At 38.1% G+C, this 26,607-nt stretch overlaps 1 protein-coding gene across 2 annotated transcripts in view; it reads right to left on the bottom strand.

Annotated features, from left to right (window-relative positions):
- Positions 1 to 630: 630 nt before the first annotated feature.
- MSH2 (mutS homolog 2) overlaps positions 631 to 26,607 on the bottom strand; it is a 57,738-nt gene continuing 31,761 nt past the window's right edge. The window contains exons 8-16 of one of the 2 annotated variants that reach the window (XM_054728117.1): positions 25,026 to 25,135; positions 15,460 to 15,583; positions 13,420 to 13,570; positions 13,185 to 13,282; positions 9,043 to 9,288; positions 7,933 to 8,137; positions 6,612 to 6,859; positions 4,626 to 4,801; positions 631 to 947 (exon numbers count right to left, since the gene is read on the bottom strand). In XM_054728117.1, the coding sequence (XP_054584092.1) occupies positions 777 to 947; positions 4,626 to 4,801; positions 6,612 to 6,859; positions 7,933 to 8,137; positions 9,043 to 9,288; positions 13,185 to 13,282; positions 13,420 to 13,570; positions 15,460 to 15,583; positions 25,026 to 25,135 (1,529 nt within the window). In that variant the 3' untranslated portion in view covers positions 631 to 776. The remainder of the gene's footprint in view (positions 948 to 4,625; positions 4,802 to 6,611; positions 6,860 to 7,932; positions 8,138 to 9,042; positions 9,289 to 13,184; positions 13,283 to 13,419; positions 13,571 to 15,459; positions 15,584 to 25,025; positions 25,136 to 26,607) is intronic. The other variant, XM_054728116.1, reaches the window with a different exon arrangement.

Raw genomic sequence — 26,607 nt, 5'->3', positions numbered from 1 at the left:
CAAATATTCACTGGAGTTGATTTTTAGATATGATCCAATTTCATTTTATTCCTACATAAATAAGCCATCATCCCTTCACAATTTATTACAAGACTGCCCTTTCCCCCATATTCAGCAAGGCCAGTCACTAACTTTTAACCTCTCCTTCCCTTTCCTGTAGAACAAGAGAAGTAGATAGACTAAATCAGGGTTCCCAATATGAAAGGTTTTGTTAAAATCCAGATTTTTAAGTCTCTCCACAGACTGGGGGTGGAGGAATGGCAGACAGGGCAGGGGATCACATCAGGACTCTGGATTTACAGTAAGTTCCCTGGCTAATGTGTATGCATCCAACCTGGCTCCTGCCAACAGACGGACACTCCGGGGAAATCACTGGAAAGGATTTCCTTGGTTTCTTCTGCTTTAAGATCCTTCACTTTTACAAAGTCTCTGTGCTATTTATTTCTTGCATATCATTTGGGAATAAAATATGCGTAGAAGTCCTATTACAAAGAAGTACAATACACATAAAATTTCACAAACTTCATAATTTTATTTATAAAATTCAACATATTGTATACTATTGCCCATGTCCCTTTAAGTATTCCTCAGTTACTTTTCAAAATAAAGATCTCTGAAAATGTACTCAGGTAAAGTATTACTAAATATTTTATTAAGTTGGTATGCCATGGGCATCAATTGCCATCACTATGGAAAAAGGATTAATATAAAACAATATAAAAGTATTACTGACAACAGCTTATCAAGATTATCTTCATTCCATTAGTGGGATTTTCTCACGTAGTAACCTTTATTCGTGAAATGATTTCATTTACAAACCCATTATTCTTTGCGATCACCTCAGCTTTCAGCTGTTTCAATTTCATTGTGATGTTTTCTTCGGACATTTCAATAAAAGGCATTTGCTTCACCTTGGATAAAAACTCTTGAATAATTTTTTCACCTTGCTGAAAAACATGGGAACGTTCCATTAGTCTTCAAAGTGTCTTTTCTAAAAGTCACATTCAATAATAATAAATTGCTTCATTAGACTTCTATATAAACATGACACTCAACATTTAAAAACATTCTTTACATTTTAAGTGTGCATTGTCTATAATATAGTTGACCCTTGAATAAAATGGAAGTTAGGAGTGCTGGGCAGTTGCAAATCTGTGTATAACTTTTGACTCCCAAAAAACTTAACTATATCCCTAGCTGGTTTGGCTCAGTGGATAGAGCATCAGCCTGTGGACTGAAGGGTCCTGGGTTCAATTCTGGTCAAGGAAATATACCTTGGTTGCAGCCTCGATCCCCAGTAGGGGGCAAGCAGGAGGCAGCTGATCGATGTTTCTCATCAATGTTTCTTACTCTCTATCCCTTTCCCTTCCTCTCTGTAAAATCAATAAAATATATAATAAAACAAAAACAAAAACAAACAAAACTTAACTATAGATAGCCTGCTAGTTTACTGGAAACCTTACTGATAACAAAAACAGTCAATGAACACATACTGGTATTTTGTATGTTATGTGTATTATATACTGTAGTCCTAAAATAAGTTAGCTAAAGAAAATGTTATTAATAAAGTCATGGGAAAATATATTTAAAGTATTTATTGAAAAAATCCACATAAAAGTGCACCCTGCACAAATTCAAACCCTGTTGTTCAACGGTGAATTGTATAGCAAAACGCTTAATTGATCATATTTCTTTATAGCAAGACATTGCAAAGGGTATTTCTTTTTAAACTTATTTTACTGCTCAGTTATTACCATTCTAAAGAATGCTTATTACTTGCCATGTGACCTGTGGGCAAATTCTTTGCTTTTTTTTTTTTTTGGTGGGCAAATTCTTTACCAATATTCCTCATCCATAAAATGCGGAAAATTCTACAAACCTCACTGGGCTGTTGTGAGAGTTAACCCTTTGCACTCGCTTGCTTTTTTCTCGATTCCTTTATTCTACTCGGGATTTAATTTTTTAAATACCCCAGATTTTACAAAGTGCGGCAGTAGAATAAAAAACAGGAGTTTCTTTTCATACAAACTTATTTATTTGGATTTTTTAATATTTCAAATTATTGATACATTCAAGGAGTATAAAAAGAGCTGCTACCAATGCTAACCGTGTCGAGTCACACTCGACATCTGAGTGCAAAAGGTTAAAGAATTAATATGTTAAGGTGCAGAGCCTGGCAAAGGGTAAGCCCTATATAAATGTTGACTATCATATACAAAGCAGGTCTGCTTTTCACATAGGAAGCTAGTTGGTAATAAGCACCTTAAAGGTGAAAGAAAGGTAGATATTGAAATGGTAAGGGGAAAAAAATACTTCTCTATTAACGAACAAGTGTACTTTTGTCTCCCTTTAGCTTAAACATTGTTCACAATACATTGTAATGATTATCATCAAAGAACATGACTTCTGTTCCAATTGGAAGCAGGGATTACATAAGGAGCCTACCTAATCCCAGATCACTCAGAGCTGTGGCGCTGATACCAACACCATTTCATAATTTTCCATACTTAAAGCTACCAGTATTAACAAGTTATAACACATTTCTCCTGATTACAGGTATAAAGGATGAAATCATACCTTTTAAGCTCAAAAACCATATAAATCAGCAATTATGGTACCAATCAGCTATCCTTCAAGTAAGAACAACAAAAAATTCGCTGGATAAAAGCTTAAAACATGACAAGTAAAAGTGGTCACAATGTATACCACAGTACATGTTGCCAGAACCCAGCAGAAGTGAATTAAGATTCTTTTATTTCCATTGTTACAGAGACTAGAACTACTATTCCTTTAATTTTTAAAAAGTACATTGGGCACAGGCTTGTTCCTTTCATCCTATCTAATAAAAGAATAATATGCAAATTGACCATCACTCCAACACACAAGGTGGCTGCCCCCATGTGGACACAAGATGGCCGGCAGGGGAGGGCAGTTGGGAGGGACCAGGTCTGCAAGGGAGGGCAGTTGTGGGCGATCAGACCAGCAGGGGAAGGCAGTTGGGGATGATCAGGCTGGCAGAGGAGGGAAGTTGGGGGAGACCCAGGCCTGCAGGGGACGGCAGTTAGGGGTAAACAGGCTGGCAGGGGAGCAGTTAGGCATCAATCAGGCTGGCAGGGGAGCGGTTAGGGGGTGATCAGGCTGGCAGGCAGAAGCGGTTAGGGGCAATCAGGAAGGCAAGCAGGAGAGCAGATGGGAGCCAGCAGTCCTGGATTGTGAGAGGGATGTCCGACTGCCCGTAGGATCGGGCCTAAACGGGCATTCGGACATCCCTCGAGGGGTCCCAGATTGGAGAGGGTGAAGCTGGGCTGAGGAACACAACCCCCCATGCACGAATTCCATGCACCAGAATAATATATTGTATTAGAGGCCCAGTGCACAAAATGTGTACATGGCGGGGGCGCTCAGCCCAGCCTGCACCCTCTCCAATCCAGGACATCCCTTTTACAATCCTGGACTGCTGGCTCCTAATCGCTCACCTGCCTGCCTGCCTGGTCACCCCTAACTGCCCCCCCTGCCTGCCTGGTTGCCCCTAACTGCCCCCCCTGCCTGCCTGATAGCCCCTAACTGCCCCCCCCTGCCGGCCTGGTGGCCCTTAACTGCCCCCCCGCTGGCCTGGTCACCCCTCACGGACCTCCACCGGCCTGGTCGCCCCTCACTAACCCCCCTGCCGGCCTGGTTGTAGGCAGCCATCTTGTGAGGGAGTGACAGTAAATTTGCATATTACCTCTTTATTATATAGGATGTTAATCCTCACCAGAGTCCTTTTTTTTTCTATTATTTTTTTTTAAAGAGTGGTAGGAAGGGAGGAGGGGAAAGAGAGAGGGAGGGAGGGGGGAGATGTGAGAGAGAGAAACATTGATTGGTTGCCTCTTGCACATGCCCCAACAAGGGCCAGGGACTGAACCTGCAACCCAGGTACGTGCCCTTGACCATGCATCTAAGACCCTTCAGTGCACAGGCTGACACTCTAACCACTGAGCCACACAGGCCAGGGCTAGGCTTGTACCTTTCTGTATGAGCCTCTCAATTTCACCCATCACTCAGAGAAAGCATTTTTCCCATGTGAACGAACATACTGCCCACAAAGAACTTTCACTAGTAAACATTTGTCATATGCCACTTTATTCTCTATGATTATGACATAATCATTGTTCTTATCTCTCCAACTATACTGTAAACAACTGGAGGACAAGAACTATTTTTATTTTGTTGGTGTCATCTTAACTAAGCACTGAGTAACTATACAACTTATTTGGACTTGATATTCATTTATGAAGCATTCAAAGATCTGCTTGGACATCTATTAACTCCTTTGAATTATATCTATTAACTCCTCCTAATTTAAAAAGTAGGAGGACAGGACTATTAGTCTAGGTTAATAGTCCTGTCCTCCTACTTTTTAAATCTGGTACCTAAATGTTATCTTTTGAGCATGCAGATATTTATACAGTGCACAAATCAAAATGATATAGAGAATTCTTTGCGAGGGGAAGAAAAGTGAACACAAATAATGAATGATTAGTAAATATACATTACAATCATATAGGGAAAAAGTAACTTAACTTGGTGACCTGATCTATGTAACAATACAGAGGTTAAATAACTGCAGAATCAATCTCACAAACCTCTCTTTCCAGGTAGCACCTCTTTGCTGCGGGTTCCATTTCATCATTTCCTTGTGATGCTCCGATATTCTGAAACTCCTCCAGTTCCAGGGCCTTCTGTTTAGCACACTCTATTACATGCCTAGGAAAATTAGCAAGCTCTGCAACGTGAATCCCAAAACTTTGATCACAGACACCTACAAGAAAGTGGGAAGAGGAGTGTGGGGAGAGGGACAGAGTAGGAAGAGACAGCAATTTATGTAAATGGAACTTATCCTTCTTACCCTGTCATCAGAAAACTCAATTTTGTATTATTTCAAACACATTAGCCAAATGTTTCGTAGTAACGGAGATAGAGGCATTTTAATTAAGCCTCCAGTGAAAAGTGATTATGACTTGGCACAGTGCTATATTTTATCCTTGACAAATGTAGCAGAAAAATAAAAATAGCAGAGAAAAGGCTTGACAGATAATCCTCAAAGGCCTAGACAAATATCTGAATACTGAAGAAAAATTAATCAAGTCTATCTCTCTGAGGTTTTCTCATTTCATAAGGGAGAAATTAAAGTACTAAGAAAAATAAATAAATGTAAAAGTGTCACTAATTAAGAGGAGCATTTAATTCAAAATATAATATTAGTGAATGGTCTAGCCTCCGAATCTGCCTACATCAATTTCTAGAAATGGTGACTCCAGAAAACTGGCTGGATAAATAAATTTAAAAAGAATAATAGAAGGAAATTTAAATATTTACAATACTTTTCTTAGAAAAGTTACTTACCATTTTATATAATCTCTTTCTAATTCTAAACTACTACAAACAAATGACAATGGAATTTTTGGACCCAAATCATTAGTAAATTTATAGACTAGGTAGATGATCTTCATTTCTATTTGCAGAAAATAAACTGACTCAAGGTATTTCTTCCAAATGTTTAATACACATGATGCTTGCAGTTATTATGAGGCTTCCATTTTTGCCTCAATTATATACCAACTGTAAATTACTGGGGGGCCTACATATATATCCCATGCATTCTTGAGCTGGGATTTAAAGAAGTAAAAACAAAATAGGAGCATATGTTCATAAGCATCCAGAGTGAAGGAAAAACTAATTCCTATCTTCTCTGTACTTTATCTGTGTTTTTTAAAAAATGTTCTGAACCCATTTCTATTTCACCCAAAACATAATAATTTAAAAGCAAAACCTCAACTTTATGTGAAATGCCAGGACCAACTAAAAGTATCTATATTTTATGTTGATAATAATAATGCAAACACAATAACTCAAAAGAATTCCTACTAAAGCATAAATAACAAAGGATAAAATAACCAAAACTAATTATCTCACTTATGTGCAACCTACTGATGCAGAAAAACATGTTCATGAAAAATCAGAAAGCCATCTGAACAAGTTATTCTGATGAGCAGTGAAATGTTTAAGTAATAAAAAACGATACAGCGCATTAACCCCATGAACTCAGTCATCTGATTAGCTGCCAGACCCATGAATACACCCTTTCCTGAAAGGATGAAATGCCAACAAATTAACTCATTCCTTATGTGACAACTACTAACAATTTCAGGAATTCTGGCACCCCCAGCTTTAAATGAACCTGTTTATGTAATATACCATTACATAACCTAATGAGATTATCATAATAAATAGTTTATTAAACAGTAAAAGCTAGAGCCTTGGAACTTCAGAGCTTATTGATACTATCTAATAGCTAATGGAAGGCAGTATAAAATTCCTCTGTGATGCTATTAAAGAGTATAAATTATTCTTTATGTGGTTGTTTTAGAATGAGTGATCCTACTATAAGACACAGAAACAGAGATGATGTACCATGTCTCTACTCCCAGAGTGTGAATTAAGATAAATGTATTCTGTAAAAAAGTCAATAATTCATACTAACTTAGAATAAGGCAGTTACTGACAATTTCAAGCAAGTTTCCCACTATCACACTCTGAATTCTCATTCAGTATACCAGGGCTCTACTCACCTTTCTTCACCTGATAAAGCATAGTTAAGGTTTCTTCAGTAGTTAGTGCTGTGACATGTAGATTATTAACAGTTGGTATCTGGTTGGCCAAGGCAGTAAGTTCATGAAAATGGGTTGCAAACATGCAAAAAGCACCAATTTTTGTTGCAATGTATTCTGATATAGCCCACGCTAACCCAAATCCATCGTAGGTAGAGGTTCCTCTTCCCAATTCATCTATGATTATTAAAGAATCTTTGGTTGCAGACCTGAAACACAAAATTACGGGAAAATTTCCCAAAAATAATGATGCAAGAAAACAAAATTAAGATAATATAACAGAAAAGATAAGCCACAAACAATAGATTCAGTATTTTAATGTTAAAATTTTCAAAAAAGTCAATAAAAAGCACTAAAACTTTAGGAGAAAAAATGGGCATGGACATGAATAATGGGTAGAAGGAACAAAAGGTGAATAAATCAAATTAGTCAAGATTTAAAAATAATAATAATTCCAGCCCTGGCTGGGTAGTTCAGTTGGTTAGAACATCATCATGATACACCAAGGTTGTGGATATGATCTCTGATCATACAAGAATCAATCAAGGAATGCATAGGTAAGTGGAACAACAAATTTATATTTCTCTCTCATGCTAAAATCAGTAAGTAAAAATTTTAAAAATATATAACACTAAATGACAATGGAACAAGGGTATAATAATATGAACAGTGGCCACACGGCTGGTGGTCAAGAAAATTTGTATGCCTGCCACAATACTACCAAATGTAAGGAGGGGAATTTTAAAAAAATTATAATCAACACAATTTACTAAGGATACTCAAAGGGCATAGCGCCTTCATGTCTTTAAAGAAGCTCCTGAAAAGTGAAATAAAAACAAGAGATTTCAGTAACCTCTAAAATAAAAACCTAATAAATTTCAGACATGGAAATAGCCAAGGCCTTAGGTTCATGTAGTGGGGGAAAAACAAAAATCACTGGAGAAGTAGAATTTCTGTCATTAGGGCCTGTAAAGCTTGGAAAAGACTTGGGCAAAGGGCAAGGAGGGACATTCCAGGCGGTGTGAGCAGTGCAGGAAAGGCATGGTAGTGGGGGAATATAAGGTGAACAACGACCAGAAACCTTAAGACACCTTTAAAAATCAAAGCTTTCCACAACTATCACCAATCACCCTTTTAAGAGAATATAAAGTACAAAAAGCTCACAAAAAACTATTACACTAGATAAAAGTCCTCAGATGTTTTACAGGTGAATCTGCAAATGTACTTCTCATAGGACAGGGACATTCATTTCCATTTTCAGGGGACTGGGTAATGCACTCACCTGAGAATAGAAGCAGTTTCTAACATTTCAGCCATGAAGGTGGAGACTCCTTTCAATTGACTGTCACCAGCCCCTACCCGAGCCAAGATACAGTCCACGATGGACACCTCTGCCGACTCACATGGCACAAAACACCCAATTTGGGCCATGAGAACTATTACCCCAGTTTGGCGAATATATGTTGATTTACCTCCCATATTGGGGCCTATAAAACACATTATATTGAAAAGCAAAATTATTAAATTTGACTATGGCCTAGAAAGATCACACAGACATTTTCCCTTAGCTCAGAGCTGCCTGCAGAATAATTTTATGACATTCAGAGAGGTAGTACAGGCCCAATTGACTTAACACTGTAACTAATTAATAAATGGACCATTAGTGAATGGATCAGTATGGTCAAATCCTTCAACCACTTAAAAACCACACTAAAGCCCTAAGACATGACCTTACAATTTTGGAAAATGCACAATTTACATATCTGGGTTATATTATATAAACAACTTGAAAATCCATTTGGGGAAATAGAACACATTTGCCCAAAGACCCTTACTTCCTCACTTGTTTTTTGGAATCTGGTTAAGATCTCTCAAAACATTTTAGTTTGAGACATGCTACATTATTCTCTTAAGTGCCATGACTTTAAAAGAACTGCTATCCTGGTGTGGGCTAGAAGGGGACAATGGGGGGGAAAAAGAGGGACACCTGTAATACTTTCAACAATAAACATTTTTTTAAGAAATAAAAAATAAAATACCACTACCCTAAACTGAGGTCATTCTAGCAGCCAGTTCTGCTTGATTTTCAATGACCTCACTACTGAAAGGTAAGCATTGAGGAAGAAGGGGTGTTCATTTTTAAATGCCCTGAACTCGTAAAACAGAAGTTTCTTATAAATACAGTATTTCTCAAAAGCCTTTACTCCCTCTTCCAAATCTTCCCCCTAATCCAAATACGAATATATTACACATTGATATGAATAACATGTTCTTTTTCTAATATCAAAAATTTGGATTTTCTTTATCAATTTTAAGCATATTTTCACCCCAACATTAAAAAAAGAAACATTACCCAAAATAACCCATAAACTAGGTATTTGTTTGTTTTTACCAGTAATGATATGAAACATCTGTTTATCTTTTTCAAAGTGAACATCATTGGGAATAAATGCAACTTCATCTTGAACTTCAACACAAGCATGTCTAGATGCTTTCAAAATAATTCTTCCTTGTCCTTTCTCCAAAATGACTGGTCGTACATATGGAACTGGCGCTCCATTTGATGCATGAGCAAAGCTGACAACAGCATCTAGCTGAGCTAACACATCATTGAGTGTCTGCATTGGTTCTACATAGCCTATATAAAAACAGAAAATGTGCACAGGAACATTGAATAATAATTAAAAAATACATATAAGCAGCTATAAGAATAAATTTAACTTCCCCATTTGGTAATTGAAACTCTAATTTCCTAATTTATATACTTTTTAAAAATTAATAGAAGTTTGCCACTAAACGTCAAAGTAACACCTAAAATTCAACATGTTAAAATGTGTTACTATATCTTCCCCCACAACGAACAGATTTCAAAAATACAAAGAGTATGATGCCCCCTTGCCAAAATACATCTATACTAATAAGAGGAATATGCAAATTGTCCAGGATGCCGTCACAGTAACAGTAACGACCGAACAGCAGGCTGCGTGGGGTGACCAGGCCGGCAGGGAAGTGAGGGATGACCAAACTACTGAACAGCAGGCTGCGTGGAGCGATCAGGCCGGTGGGGGCAGTTGGGGGCAATCAGGCCAGCAGGGGGGGCAGTTGGGGGTGACCAAGCCAGCAGTGGGGGGCAGTTAGAGGAGTGATCAGGCAGGCAGGCAGATGAGCAGTTAGGAGCCAGCGGTCCCAGATTGTGAGAGGGATGTCCCAGATTGGAAAGGGTGCAGGGTGGACTGAGGGGACTAGCCCCTCCCCCCCCCAGTACACCAGGCCTCTAGTTAAAATAAAAAAGCACACAACTGTTTAGAAATGAGGTAGATTAACCAACACCCTTTCTTGATAAAAACTCTCAACAAGATGGGAGTAGAAGGATCATACCTCAACATAATAAAAGCCATATATGATAAACCCACAGCTAACATCATACTCAATGGGCAAAAACTAAAACCATTTCCCCTAAGAACAGGAACAAGACAGGGATGCCCACTCTCACCACTCCTGTTCGACATAGTACTGGAAATATTAGCCATTGCAATTAGACAAGAAGAAGAAATAAAAGGCATCTAAATTGGAAAAGAAGAAGTAAAGCTGTTCTTATTTGCAGATGACATGATATTGTACATAAAAAACCCGAAAGACTCCATCAAAAAACTAACAGACTTAATAAATGAATTTGGCAATGTAGCAGGATACAAAATTAACACCAAGAAATCTATGGTATTTCTATACACCAATAGTGAACTTACAGAAATAGAGACTAAAAAAGCAATCCCATTTATCATTGCACCAAAAAAATTAAGATACCTAGGAATAAACTTAACTAAGGAGGTAAAAGACCTATACATGGAAAACTACAGGGCACTGAAAAAAGAGATAGAGGAAGACGTAAATAGATGGAAGAACATACCATGTTCATGGATTGGTAGAATCAACATCATTAAAATGTCCACACTACCCAAAGCAATCTATAGATTCAATGCACTCCCCATCAAAATACCAACAGCATATTTCACAGACCTAGAAAGAACTCTCCAAAAATTCATCTGGAATAAAAAAAGACCCCGAATAGCCACAGCAATCCTGAGAAAGAAGAACAAAGTAGATGGGATCTCAATACCAGATTTCAAGCTGTATTACAAAGCCACTGTTCTCAAAACAGCCTGGTACTGGCACAAGAACAGACATATAGACCAATGGAATAGAATAGAGAATCCAGATATTGACCCAAACCACTAAGCTCAATTAATATTTGACAAAGGAGGCATGAACATACAATGGAGTCAAGACAGTCTCTTCAATAAATCGTGTTGGGAAAATTGGAGACACATGCAAAAAAATGAAACTAGATCACCAACTTACACCATACACAAAAAGAAATGAGGTAGATTAAGAAGAAGCTATCATAATTTACTGATAAGAAAGAAGAGCAGGGTGCAGTAATGTTTGAGTCATAGCTGCACTTTTAAGACACACTTTTCTTCTAAAATTAAGAGTCTGAAACCAGAATGGCATTTCATAATTATAAGAAACATGCAAACAACAGGTATAAGATATAATGTGACCATCAAGGCCTGTGTATGTAAGACCTGTCAAACTTTTAGTTCAGCATTTTTCCATCAGCATCACACACAATTAAATTTTAGTATAAATGTAGATCCATAATTGTCAATTAAAATACTTTCAACAAGATTCTAGTCTGCTAGAGCATTAAAACTAAAAGCTGATTAATAGAAAGATATCATTGGCCCTTAGTAACAGTAGATATGTTTCTTGGCTTCACTCAAATACTCATTTCATAAAATATGATTTTGCCTCTTGAAAGCTTGTAAATAAAACTCTGCTTCTATTTAACAGTTCTTGTTTGATAAACACCAGTCTGACCTGATGAGCTTAAGGAACTTCACATTATAAACAAAAGCAGATGAGAGACCTGTTTTATGCTTATGGGTGAAGAGAACTGAGATCCACTAAGTAGGGAGGACCTAAGTTTTTTATGGTAGTGATGTCTGGGTTGAAACTCTCAGTATTTCCTTAGAATTATTTTTATCCATAAAGAATAAAATCTTAATATATGAAAAAAAGGACAAACTTAAAAGCTATTATGTACACGAAAAAGTCCCTGATACATGCTAGGTAAAGCATGTTTAGCCAATAATAATGGTTAAGATTTCAGAATAGATTCTAAAATTTTAATAGGTTGGAGGGGTTCACTAATCCACGTATCATGTAGAACTGCCATACAGACATCAATGTGTCAAAAGTTTTAAGGAACATTCAAGAGAATAGTGTTCAATTTTATAATAATAGAGGAATATGCAATAAAAGGCTAATATGCAAATTGTCCCCTTGACCAGGAGTTTGACCAGCAGGCAGGTCGGCCAACTGCCCATGTCCCCTCCCCCTGGTCAGGTTGGCTGGTCCCCACCCATGCACGAATTCATGCACTGGGCCTCTAATACACACACACACACACACACACACACACACACACACACACACACACTCTGCGTTCAGAGATCATAATATCATAATAATCTGGCCAGTGTATATAGATATTAAACTTTGCCAATTTGTCCCAATAGTGTACCTTACCACTATTCTCCAACAACCACTAATTCTTGATCCAATCAAGGTTCATCCACTGCATTTGACTATTCTGTCTCTTTAAGTCTCCTTTAATCTAAAACAGATCCTGTCCATTCTTCTTTTATGCTTCCATAATACTGACATTTTTAAATAGTTCAGGCCTTAAAAAGACGTGTGCCACAATATAAATTTACCTTTTTTTCTTATTATTTATAACCAAGTTAAATGTTTTGTCACGATTACATAGTTTATATTGTGTCCTTCCCTCTGCATCACATCAGGAAATATATAATGTCACTTGTCCCATTACTAGTGATGCCAACTTTGATCACTTGGCTTAAGCATTTCTTTGTAAGGCACAATTAAGGTTACAGTCAATATCCACATGATGATAGGCAAAGCCTTCCAGCTTAATTAACATATCCCCACCGGCTGTGTTAAACATTCATTTCATGCTAAGGGTAATACCATGATGTTAAGGCATTCTGTCCCTTCAATTTTAAAACATTCACCTCAAACAATGCCTCTAGAATGGACTCTGAAAATCTATAAATGGCACACAGAACTTAAAAGGGCTTGCTTGCCTCATGTATGACTTTTATTTTTCAGTGATATTTATTTCTATAACCTAGAGCATGAACCCATAAATTATTAATAGTCCTTGGTGTTTCTTCCCCTTATTACAGCTACAGCTAAGTTTTCTGCTTTTTTGCACATCTTTGTTTTTCAGGGTATTCCCATTCCTCAGCCTGCACTAGCTTATCTTCCCATTTACCAGAGTAATTTCAGTTACTTTTCCTACCACATTACAGCATGCATTATTTGGTAGGTAGCCTAACATAATTTAACAGTCTAATAGCTTTTTAAAAGACCACTCCTGAAACATCCTGATGTTATCCTATTATCAAAAACCAGGTCATATTCAGAATCTTTTGGTTCTGTTATTACCTGAAGAAATATTGACAATTTCTTTAACAATGGCATCCTGGGCTTCTTGGTACTCAGTTTTGTTTTTGGTATATTCTTCATTAAGAGAAGTCAATGCACTGCAAATCAAGGTAATGGTATTATTTTTAAAAAATGAAAACATCTACTGAAAGTAATGGGCACTACATTTCATCAGAGAATAATTTAGTTCTATGGTACTACTGAAGGCTTAACAATATGATACAGGCTTACAAACCTATTGGTAAATTTAACACCATTCTTCTGGATATCTACAGTACTGAAGTTTTTGTTGTTACGAAGGACTTTTTCTTCTTTACACGTTACACGAAAATAATATCCAAACTGTGAATTTGAATCCAGTTTAATCTGTTTGCCAGATTCCAAACCTTTATGTTAAGGAAAACAAAAAGTTTGTTATAGATATCAACAGCCATTTTCCATGTGGATGTTTAAAATAATTAAATCTAAAGAGTAAAAAGCATAGTTTTATTACATGATCGGTACTAAAAATTATTAATGTTATCTAGCTAGGAACGATACAAGTCCTACTTCACTTTAAATAAAAATCTACACAAATTAAGGATATCTATAAACCCTTACAGTCCCTTATAAATGCTGCTTCTGAAGTGGAAGCACTTTCTGGGTAAACCCAACCTAGGAAGCAGAGCACCAGCAGCGGGCAGCACGCACTGCTCTAGACGCTGGGGGCATGAAGGTGAGTAAGATACAACCCTGCCCTTGAGGAGTTCTGCATGAGGGTTCTTTAGTTATTAACCAAAGCATTTCTCTGGGAGACAGAGCACATTAAAGTGAACAAATACACTTTCCAAACAAAAACTGGAGACTCTGACAATGATATTCTAGAAAAATTAGGACAAATATTTTTTTGTTAAGTGTAGGAAACTTTACAAAACAAGCAATGATAGATTAGCTAGACTTCATGCAACAAAGATTTTTGAGTTTTTATAAGTCTGTCCTCTCATAATCTCACTCAGCAGTGTGATCTTTAGACCACAAACCAGAAGAGAGAGTATCTACAAATTTATTTGCTGAAGCATGGCTATCAAATATTGTTAGCAGCCAATAACTACAGACAGACCTCACTTGACTGGGGACAAAAGGACTGTAGAGAACTATGACATGAGAGGGGTAAAATTCAGTATTTTTCAAAGGAAAAGATTCTTGACTCTAGGATCCAGTCCATATCTTTTCAATATGAAATTACTATAGGCCCGGTGCACAAATTCGTGTGTGTGTGTGTGTGGGGGGGAGTGTCCCTCAGCCTGGCTGGCAATCAGGGCCAGGGGGAAGGGACCACGGGAGGTTGGCCAGCTGTGGGAGGTTGGCTGTGGGAGCACACTGACCACCAGGGGGCAGGTCCTGTGTTGAGCATCTGCCCCCTGGTGGTCAGTGCGAGTCATAGCAACCGGTCAATCAGTCGTTCAGTCAGCTGGTCGTTTAGGCGTTTATATATACACAGATAGATGGGTTATTTCTGGGAAGAGGATCCATACCTTTTAGATTCTCCAAAAGTTTAAGTATTTTAAGTACTACTATCCTGAGGGGGGGGGGGGGGGGGGGGGTCTTACAGTTTGAATGCTAAGATTCATTTATTCATTCGGCACACATGTGAGTGATGCTCAGAACAAAGAGGTTTACAAATTTAGAACAAAACAGTGTGAATAGTGTGAGGCTAATTAGGGAATTAATCTAGTATAGCAGGCAGACATTTAAAAGACATGATACAGCCGAAACCGGTTTGGCTCAATGGATAGAGCGTCGGCCTACGGACTTAAGGGTCCCAGGTTCGATTCCGGTCAAGGGCATGTACCTTGGTTGCGGGCACATCCCCAGTAGGGGGTGTGCAAGAGGCAGCTGATCGATGTTCCTCTCTCATTGATGTTTCTAACTCTCTATCCCTCTCTCTTCCTCTCTGTAAAAAATCAATAAAATATATATATAAGAAAAAAATAAATAAAAGACATGATACAAGGGCCTGTTGGGTGATTTGTTTGGCAAGAATGGGGAATCATGCTGGGATTTGGGGGAGTTAGTAAGAAATGAGTCTGGAAGATGAGTCAGGCAAGGCTTTGAATGTAAAGTGCCCTGTGTGCCAACTATAAGTGTTTGTAATTTTATTCTGTAGAAAAAGGGTCTGGCACTTTAAACAAGGAAATTGGCACAATCAACTGTGTCTTCTAGGAAAGTAATTCTGACACCAGTGGATATTATGTAGACAAAAGAATTATTCAAACCTCAAACAGCCCATTCTTACCTAGATCTCTAGCTGTACTTACTAATGTTGATTGCATCTTCTTTTCTAAACCATCCATTATTTCTCTTAATTCACTCAGATTAGGATCAAATGAAGGCTTTACAAGGAATTCATGGTTTTCCACCTATAGGGAGAACAAAGAGTGGTTAAATTTTAAAGATGGAAGTCATGAAGAAAGTATGTTCTTTTGCTTATTTATTAGATTTCATGTTTTGAGTTAAATAATTCACTACCCATAAGTCACTCAGTCACAACTATAAGAAGCTTCTATTTATCAAGCGATATAAAGTTCTGTTTATTAGCAGCTTAGAGTTCTAGTTGTACAAAATTATCCTTGTGAAACAGACATAGTGCTATTGATGCATATGTCACCAATACTATTATTTTTATTTACGTTTCCCTTAAACGTTCAAAATATTTTTCCTAAATATTACTAAAGAATGCTCAATGTTCTAAGCTTATAACAGAACATTTAGTTTTTGCCCAAATCAAGGATCCATCTTAGAAATCTCAAAACGTTAGCTCTAAAAAGCAAAAAACAAACAAAAAAACAACTATAGAATTTTATTTCTTCAAACTGAAAGTTCATCAAAATCTCTTAATTTAAAAAACATCCTCTTAAGTACTTTGTTTCCCTAATTTCTTACCAATAATAACTAGCAAGAAATCATGATGAAAAGTAGATCTCACAATAGTAAAAACACAAAATATTTAGAAACAAAGTCTTAATTTAATAGGATTTTTTATAAAGATACCTGCCTAGTGGAAGATTTAAGAACTGATAAACTCTGAAAACTAAATCAAATGTTAAGATGTACTCATTCCTATATAACTGTCCAATATGAATCTTTTTGAAAGAAAACAAAATGACTAAAATTTAAACAGACAAAATTATGAAAAAATACTTTTTAAAAATAAAGCCTACCCTTATAGGCATTAATAACTATAAAAAAGAATTATATATAAAAGCATTATATAAGAGTTAGGCCTGGCCAGTGTGGTTCAGTTGGTTGAGCATCGTCTGATGCACCGAGAGGTTGCTGGTTCAATTGCCAGTCAGGGCACATGCCCAGGATTGCCAGCTTGACCCCCAGTAGGGGATGCACAGAAGACAGGCAATCGATGTTTCTGTTTCTCTCTCTCTCTCTCTCTCTCTCTCTCTCTTTCTCTCTCTCACACACACACACAAAGAAAATCAATTAAAAATAAAAAAACATTTATTAAAGAACTTTCTCAATTTAAACCAACAAAATGAAAAATAGATTTAATTATATACCATTAAAATTTTAGTTTTTTAAATAAAGCTTTTAAAGACAAAACATTTGTTAAAATGAAAGTTTTGCAAAATATACAAGTATAAAGATTAATATTTTCTTTTATAACAGCATTTGTTTGCATATATGAGAAAAACAGCATGGTCATTAAATGGGCAAGTATTACATACAACTCATGGATGAGAAAATAGATAGTAAAAAAAAAACAAAAGAAAATGGTAAAGCGCCATAATGATAAAATGAATATTTAGGCAATCTTAAGATATTATTCTACAGCTTTTTTGTAAGAAAAAAAGACCCCACCACCAAATACTAATGAGGATACAGTGAAATTAATGCACTCATTTCTAGTGGAAATATAAGTTAGTATAACCTTAAAAAAAGGAATGCAACAAGACTCAGAGATTTTTGTTATACTCTTTGACAGCAATTCTACTTGTAGGAATTCAAACTAAGGAAATAATAAACAGAAGCAAAACAATACATGAATGAATAAAATATGTGCAGATTTATTCGTTACAGCAAACCCCAGAAATAATAAAACATCAGGTATTTGCATAATGGGACATCGATAAAATATTGTACGATTATTTTAAAAGACAATGAAGATGATCTGGAAAAAAGGACCAAGGCTTATGATAACTCCAGGGGGAAAAAGTAATGCTACAATGGTGGACAGACACTGCTACAGAACTTGCCTCCTCCAATGAATTTAAGAAAAGTGAGGCAGAGCCAGGCCAAGTTTCTACCCTCTTCCCCACCTTCCAGAAACCCAATGGTGAGTCAAAAAAAACCTTGAGAGTTCTTATTAATAATCCTAAATCTGGAGACAAGAAAATTAAATGGGTATCCTTACATTTTCCTTCCCTAGATGGGGGAATACTGCTTTGAACATGCTGCTAGGGAGATGTGAGTGAAACAAGGAAAAAGTAAATGGGCTCTAACTTAGTAAATAAATACTCTAAGGATCATATGCCAAATTAAGTGCCCTTCAGCAATAACTCACTACTCCCAAACAATCTGGGATAATGAAATATACCACCAGCTCTAGCTGGTCTTGCTCAGTGGATAGAGCATCAGCCTGCGGACTGAAGGGTGCCAGGTTCAATTTTGGTCAAGGGCACAGGCCCAGGTTATGGGGTCGATCCCCAGTAGGGGGCGTGCAGGAGGCAGCCGATCAATGATTCTCATCACTGATGTTTCTTTCTATCTCTCTCTCCCCCTTCCTCTCTGAAATCAATAAAAATATATTTTAAAAAGAAGCAATATACCATTATATCAGACTTACACAAAGTCTCCCTCTCCCTTCCTCTCTGAAATCAGTTTTCCTGGGCATGTGTCTATCTTCCCTTTCTTGGATCCCTTCCCCCAGTGTTTTGCAGAAAATAGGCCAGTGGTTCACTGGGGAGTGCAAAGTTACAGCTTGGGTGAAGCTGCCCAAATGACATGCCTATAATGTCTGGCCTTCCCTCTGCTCCTTTTCTACTGTTATTAATTAGCTAATTATAACTATCAATTTCATTAATATGGAATGCCAGAAAACAGTGTGTATCACCCTCAAAATTTAGAAAAGTTGTAAATAAAAGAATCAAGATTTGCTCAAGAAAAAAGCTGAAAAACATACTCTTATTGAATAATAATTCAAGGACTACTGGTATAATATCCATCAACCTTTCTTTAAAACAAAACCAAACCAAACCCCTAACCTGAGAAACAAATCTAGCCCAATAAAAGTGAAATCAAACTTTTAAATTTATTGTATCTTAGAGAGAGGGAGAGGGAGAAAGAGAAACATCGAGGGAGAAACATCGATCGGTTGCCTTTCACATGTGCCCCAACCAGAGATTGAACCCACAACCTGTACATGTGCCCTGACCAAAATTGAACCTGCCACCTTTTGGTGTATTGGGATTATGCTTCAACCAACCGAGCCATACCAGCCAAAGCAGAAATCAAACATTTTAAGCCCAGAAATGAAGAAGCCATGGCAAAAGGACTAATGGTGAGCATGAAACCATTTACATGTAAATATAAACATTAAACAACCCTGAAAATTGGAATTCTAGCTACAGACCTGGACAATGTAAAATAAAACCATTAAAAACCAAGAAGTAAAAAAAAAAAAAAAAAGAGACAACAACAACAACAAAATAACACTAAGTATGAGGCTCTTGTAGGAGCACATAAGACAGTGGTTAATGCTCAACTTTCACAGCAGGGCATTAATACTGTCTAAAATTGAAACATGTCATTGAAAGAAATCACCTATCTCTTCATATTTTTTTTCTAATTTAGTTTCTTTAACCTATCTTTTAGGTTATTTTTTCTCTCTTGTGGTGAAAATCATTCATTTGAAGTTCAACAATTCCTTCCATAATTTTTTTTGTTATACTGAAAAGCATTAAGCTGAATTCTTTTATGCATCTGTCTGTATATAACCATAAAAAGATCATTAGCTGTCTCTCAATGGAGGCACTACTGGCATTTTGAGTGGGACAATACTTTGTTGTAAGGAACTAAAACACTCCCAACACCTGTCCCCAAAACCCTCAATACTGCCCATATTTGAAAACAGACTAGTGCTAGCTGGTTTGGCTCAGTGGATAGAGCACTGGCCTGCAAACTGAAAGGTCCCAGGTTTGATTCTAGCCAAGGGCACATGCCCAAGTTGCAGGCTCAATCCCCAGTAGGGGGCAGCCAATCAATGATTCTCTCCCATCATTGATGCTTCTATCTCTCTCTCCCTCACCCTTCCTCTCTGAAATCAATAAAAATATATTTTTAAAAAAATGGAAAACAGACTAAATAGTAACTCAGTTATTTCTGGGTGATAGATGTGGTAGACACTTCAAGTTTCTCTTTCTTTCGGCATTATTTGAATGCTTTACCATATAGATAACAATTTTACAACACTGTTTTATTTGTACAGATAACTATAAGCAAAAATGTTGACACTTTCTGAGTTAATCTTAGGTGGAAAATATGAATACTTCCTCCTTTTTAATTTATTTTTTGTTCCCAAGAACATTTTAAAGCATTTATATACATTATCTTTACAGCTTATTCATACAATAATGTTGTACCAGGATCATGCTATTGCATTTTTTAAAAATTATTTTAATTTTTTCTGTCCCAATATTTTCAATAAAAACTTATCTAAAATTACTACTTTTCCAACAGTAGATAAAATAAAAAAGTGTATGTAAAAACTAATATTCAAAGATAAAATGGTCCAAATACTGTATAGAAAGGTTTAAAAATTTAACACTCTCACTGAGTCACCCGATCTAATTGAAAATGTTTACATTTTGTGAAAAATCATTGCTTCTTTTTGAACCTTATCTTGGGATGGTTTTGATCTACATTTACTTCAAAAATAGAAAAGCTTTCTATATGATTTATGGAAAGCAGCCACAAAAATACCTTAAGCATTATGTACAAAGCTAAGCCTAGAAAAAAATTAACCCAACCATTCATGTAAATGTCTGTTCCATGAACTCGCAAGTGCACAGCTGAAAAACATGAGTGAAGCTTTCAGAAAAGATACATGAAACAATTGATAGCCTCTTGAGAGTTTCTCCGAGTAGTTCTAAGTCAACTAATTTAGATGCCTAAGTTCATTACAAGTATCTACAATGACAGTGAAGGGCAACCTTTTGAGCTTGGTGTGTCAAACTTCGCCAAAAAACTGAGCATAACTCGGGTAGTGTGTCACTTTGAGGAAAAAACATTATTTCGCAAATGTTTCATCCTCGGCATGTGGCCGCCTCAGCGGCCGCGTGTCATCAGAAATGGCTACGCGTGTCAGTGCTGACACACGTGTCATAGGTTCGCCATCACTGACTTATAACCTGAGACAAGTGTAAAGGTTTGTAACAGAATAAAGGTAATTGTATACTAGGAATCTTATTGATTTAAAAGAGAGTATCATATCATAAAACATGAAAGCCTATAGTTACAGGACAGTATCTTAGCAGACACCAGGGGGTGATCTATACAACCGTTGTTTCCTTCCTTCCCCCTTTCTGATAGGGTAGTGCTCTTCCGTGTATCCCCACCCCTGGTTTATCTTAGGCCAATCATCAGTAGTTTTCCTGGTCTCAATCACTGCTTAAAGGATTCCAGCAAAGTATTGCAGGGCTTTTACTTGAAATGTTGCACAAATTGCTACTGGTACATAGCCATCCTAGGACCAAATGAGGACCCATTAAAATCACAAAAGATAGAACAAATCAAGAAATTAGTTCTGGAGACCAGAATTCCATATCAAGATGATGATGCTTCAGGGATTCCAGCCTATCCATACTTTGGAAGAATCAGCTAACAGCCTCTCTGTTCTAGCCTTGGGTCCCTTATCTCCCTTAGATCAGGCAGGGAGAGACTTCCATACCCTATACAGGCAGGGAACATGGCCTTTGTCAGCAGGAAAAAGTTACTAAAGACAGACCGTCCCCCCTCATCACTCCTGAATGATTTCAGGGATGGAAGTCTCTGAGGGGGAATGAGAGAGACTAGTAAACCAGGACAAGTGGAATAGGGAAAATGAACCTGATAGTTAAATGGCCAAGCAGTTTACAGACATCTAGTAAACCACAAAATCCTATTTTCCGTAACCAAGGACACTTAAGAGTAAATGGTTTACACTTCTCCTCCCCAACCAGAGGGTAAATAGCTAAATCATGCTACTCAAGGAAACAGCAGAAATCCAATTGGTGCCATGTGTGGCAATCACACCCAAGGACAGGTGAAGTAAGGGAATAAATCTCATTGTGGTGCATCAGCATAAAGCTAAAGATATTCTGTTGAGATCCTCCCCTAAGCTCCAGCCTTTGAAGTGCACTCTCCCTCCCAGGAGCATGCCTGCACCTTTCCCCTCCTTATTATTCCTTCTAATTATTCTACCTTTGCCTTTCTCTCTCCTAAGCTCCAAGGGACCTCCTTCTGCCTCTGTAACTTGTTTTCTAAGCCTACGCTTTCCAGCTGGCTCACTTCTACTACCTCTGTAACTTTCTAAATAAACTTTCTCTTATAATTTGAGTTCTGGCTCTCAATTCTTTCTTTGCCAAACTCAAGACAAGTTCCAACATCACCGGTAACAGTTGGATTTATACAGTCAAAATACTGCATGACAGGAAGGCAGGGAGGGAGGAAGTACAGGAAAAGGCATAATATAAAGTAAAAGTATTCAAGATTTTATCATCCTGCTACCTTCTATAATTATCACAGTAGTGGCTAATATACTGCACATAATGAAAACAAACGGTTTATTGCAGGAACACAGCTTTTACTGTTCAAGTGTGGGGAAGAGGGAGGAAGAGAGGGTAAAAAGAGTGGCCCTAAAAGGTAGGACATCTTTTGGGCAGGCTGTGAATAAAAAGATAGCTACAGCCCTAGTTGGTCTGGCTCAGTGGATAGGGCGTCAGCCAATGGGCTGAAGGGTCCCAGGTTTGATTCCAGTCAAGGGCACATGCCTGGGTTGCGGACTCGATCCCCAGTAGGGGGTGTGCAGGAGGTAGCTGATCAATGATTCTCTCTCATCATTTATGTTTCTATCTCTCTCTTTTCCTCTCCCTTCCTCTCTGAAATCAATAAAAACTTGTTAAAAAAAATAAAAATAAAGATAGCTACAGCCTGGCCTGTGGCTCAGTGGTTGAGCGTCAACCTATGAAGCAAGAGGTCACAGTTCGATTCCTAGTCAGGGCACATGCCCAGGTTGCAGGCTCAATCCCCAGTGGGGGACATGCAGGAGGCAGCCGATCAGTGATTATCTCTCATCATTGATGTTTCTATCTCTCTCACCCTCTTCCTTCCTCTCTGAAATCAATAAAAATATTAAAAATAAGTAAATAAATAAAGATACCTGCACTGGGATCTTTAATAAAGGGCCTGTACATTGATAGAGGAGCTACAAATTTTAAGAAACTCTTAAACATTCTCAATTATACTAACTAATTTTGCCCAGATATTGCCCATGATGGCCAAGAGTGCAGCATTACAGGAAGGCTACAAACTGTTGGGAAGAAAATCACATACTCATTCTCACTTGAACTACTAGTCTATTAAGCAAGCAGTTCTCAAAGTGTAGTCCCCAGACAAGCAGTACCATATGGGGACATATTGAAAATACAAATTCTCCAGCCTCACCCCAGACCTATAAGAATCTGATTCTGGGGACAGAATCCAGCCATGTGTTTTAACAAGCCCATCAGGTGACTCTGATACATGCTTAGCTTGAGACCCACATTAGTAAGGCAAGGAGATAGCAAGCTCGAAGAACAAAGGTGGCCACAAAGGGCAGCATTTGCCTTGCTTCTGGGATCCTTCAAGTGAGCTACAGCTGCAGTGACAGTGAAAAGCTGTCAATTCTTATCTTCCCACGTCCCTATTTTATTCAGAATTTTTGTTCACCATCAAGAACTACACCTTCAGTTGCTTTCATTTAAAGGAATGTTTACAAATATCCAATCAAAGATAAGGCCACATCAGTCCAATCAAAGATAAGGCCACATCCTTAGCTGCAGAGGGGTGGTGATGGTCTGCATCCAAATGTCTCTGAAACAGTATTTCTGCCTTCCATTGATCTAAAAATTGTACACCTGAGGAGAACCAAAATGGCTGGCACTCACCACCTCCCACATCCACATCAAAATTACAGAACCACCATCATTCAGAACCGCCTGAAATCTGGCTGAATGGAAGTCCTACCTGGAGACTGGTAGGAGGGGTGGAGGCGTGGAACAGGCTTGGTCCGACACCCATGTGTGGCATTTTTTCAATCAGGAGGGATATCTTGGCTGTGGAGGCCTCCCATGAGGAGCAAGGGGTCCCAGCCCCACACCAGACCCCCAGCCCAGTGTTCCAGAGCAGAGAAGCCCCTGTAACTTTGGGCTGTAAAAACCAGTGGGGATTGTGGCTGAGTGACATGGAGGCTGCTGGAGACACAGGCAGTTCCTCTTAAAGAGCCCGGCACATGAATTTACACTGACCCCCTTTCCCTCTGAGCTTTAGTGTTGGGGCAACAGCTAGGGAGGCAGGGGAGGATCCAGGGACATATGGGGAGGAATTGGATTGTCTGGCATCAGAGCAAGAACTCAGGGACAGCTATATCCCAGACAGGAGTGCTCGCAGGGATAACTGTTCCTATGATGAGACCTCTCCTGTCTCAGAGTTGACTGGCAGCCATATCTGAGTTTCCATTAGCCTGGCTCACACAGTTCGCTCTACCCTGGTGATTCCGAGACCCCGCTCCATCCAATTTGCAGCCCCACTCAAGATGTTTGCAATGGCTTTTCCATATGAATGGCCTGTCGTGGCTCAAGCTTCAGACTTTCCTAAAATCTCTCCAACAAGCAGCAGCTGGCATCAGCATGCCCCATAACTATCAATAAGAGGCCCAAGACAGCTTGGACTCACCTGGGCACTTGCAAGCCCAACATAGTAGCAGCCATCTGCAGATTTCTCTATAGCTCCTGCTGGGTGGCCCCAGACAGTGGCTAACTTTGCACCTCCTGGGAGGCCCCAGAGCCAGTGCACCTGGTAGACAGCTTCAGACCATACCAGATTACAAATGCTACACATCCATGAGCGACACACTTAAGGGGCAGTCTCAGTGAGCACCAAAACCCCACTGAAGCAAGTCCTGCTCCACAGGAGTGCCTCCTGCAGAGCAGCTGGTCCTCACAGCCAATTGGCCCAGAGGTCAGTTCCTCCCAGTGACGCCAACAGCAATCAAAGCTCAACTACAAGACTGTGCACACAGTCCACATAGGGGTACATAGAGTGCCCAGCTCAGGTGACTGGGGAGGCTGAACCACTGGGCCCTACAGGACACCTTACTATACAAGGCCACTCTACCAATTCCAGAGACAAAGCAGCTCTACCTCATAGAAACAAACACAGAGAAGCATTCAAATGCGGAGACAAAGAAACATGCCACAAATGAAAGAATAGAAGAAACCTCTAGAAAAAGAACTAAATGACTATAATTTTCCTTCTCTCTTGGAGTCAAACAAAATAAAACTCAGCTTGCATATGTGAAATCTCTTTTTTGTGAGGTTTCCTTTACCCAATATTCATTTCCTCTTTTAATCTTAATTTTCACCCACTGAAATAATTATTTTTTTTAAAAACCCACAAACCTTTTCCTATCGCTGAATCTTACATCCACTATCTCAAAGGAGCCTCACAAAGGTGTCAAAATTAAAGACTAAAAGGAGAAATCTGGAAAAGTTTAGCTATGCCTTTGCTTTTCAAAAATATTATGCTGCTTGAGTTAAAGAGCATATTGCATACCTGATCCATATCTAAAGTTGTTTCTATCATTTCCTGAAACTTGGAGAAATCAGACCGAAGATCAATAAGAGGAGTCACAAAAACTGCCAACAACAATGTCTGGTGTTTTCCTAAAAGAAATAAAAATATATGTAAACAAAAGTCCTATTTTTAAAAATACAAAACTGCATATGATAAAAATTTGACTGAGATAATGAACATCATTTAATCCAAAAGCACAAAGAGCACAGCAGGTTACTATTTACCTAGGTAGTAAAATGTGTTTAGTACTTTTTTTATTTTAATATATCTTTATTGATTCAGAGAGGAAGGGAGAGGGAGAGATAGAAACATCAATAATGAGAGAGAATCACCGATTGGCTGCCTCCAGCACATCCCCTAATGGGGATCAAGCCCGCAACTCAGGCAAGTGCCCTTGACCCGAATCGAACCCGGGACCCTTCAGTCCGCAGGCTGAAGCTCCATCCACTAGCCAAACCAGCTAGGGCAGTGTTTAGTACTTATTTTATAGAAAGCGAGAAATCTTGCACCCAAAGCTTCCTACTAATAAAACACTGCCTCTTCTGCCTGTCTCCCTCCTGAGGAATAGAGATGCAGAGATGTGACATTAATTATAACTTAACAAACTGCATTTTTTAATAAACTAGTAACTAAAGTCATTAAAATAAAATACCTCTAACATACTTTATATCCCTAGTTTCCATTAGTAATACTACGGCATTCCAATTAAAAGAGATTAAGCAAGCCCTGGCCGCTGTGTTTCAGTTGGTTGAGCATCCTCCCATGTACCCCAGACAGAGCACATGCCCATGTTGTGGCCTCAGTTCCTGGTGGGGAGCATGCAGGAGGAAGCTGAGCAATGTTACTCTCTCTCCCTTGGCTTCCAAAGCAATAAAAAATAAATAAATAAAAGAAAAAAGAAAAAAAGGTATAGCATTGCCAAGAAATTCTAGTTTTAATAATGTATCAACAGAATAAAATAAAATCAAAATGCCAGGGAAGTACACAAACCTTTTAGAGAAGTTTCTGCATAGTTATTTCCCATACTTTAAAATAACAATGGATGTTAGCTTAATATAAATTACAAAGAATAGTGAATAATTTGTAATATCTAAAGCAGTGATGGGCAACCTTTTGAGCTTGGTGTGTCAAACTTCGCCAAAAAACTGAGCATAACTCGGGTAGTGTGTCACTTTGAGGAAAAAACATTATTTCTCATGTTTCATCCTTGGCATGCGGCCGCCTCAGCGGCCGCGTGTCATCAGAAATGGCTACATGTGTCAGTGCTGACACGCGTGTCATAGGTTCGCCATCACTGATCTAAAGTAATACCAAATAGAGGTTAAATTATGGCAACTAACAATTTAGTATTATATATATGTTTATCTCACCAATATATTCTATTTCTGCATGCAGCCAGTTCTGTTATAATGTAACATATGCAAACGAACTTTCTACACTGTTGCTGCCCCCTGCTGTCTCTGAATTTTTATTTTTCAGGAATAACATTAAAATATCACTAAATCTATACTTATTTTATCCTGTCATCATAAAATTGTTTCTTTAATTCTATTTGCAAAAG

Source organism: Eptesicus fuscus, chromosome 16, assembly GCF_027574615.1.
Source record: "Eptesicus fuscus isolate TK198812 chromosome 16, DD_ASM_mEF_20220401, whole genome shotgun sequence".
Classification (NCBI taxonomy): Eukaryota; Metazoa; Chordata; class Mammalia; order Chiroptera; family Vespertilionidae; genus Eptesicus; species Eptesicus fuscus.
Note: the sequence above shows the minus strand (reverse complement) of the source record. Positions and strands in the feature narration are given on the sequence as shown.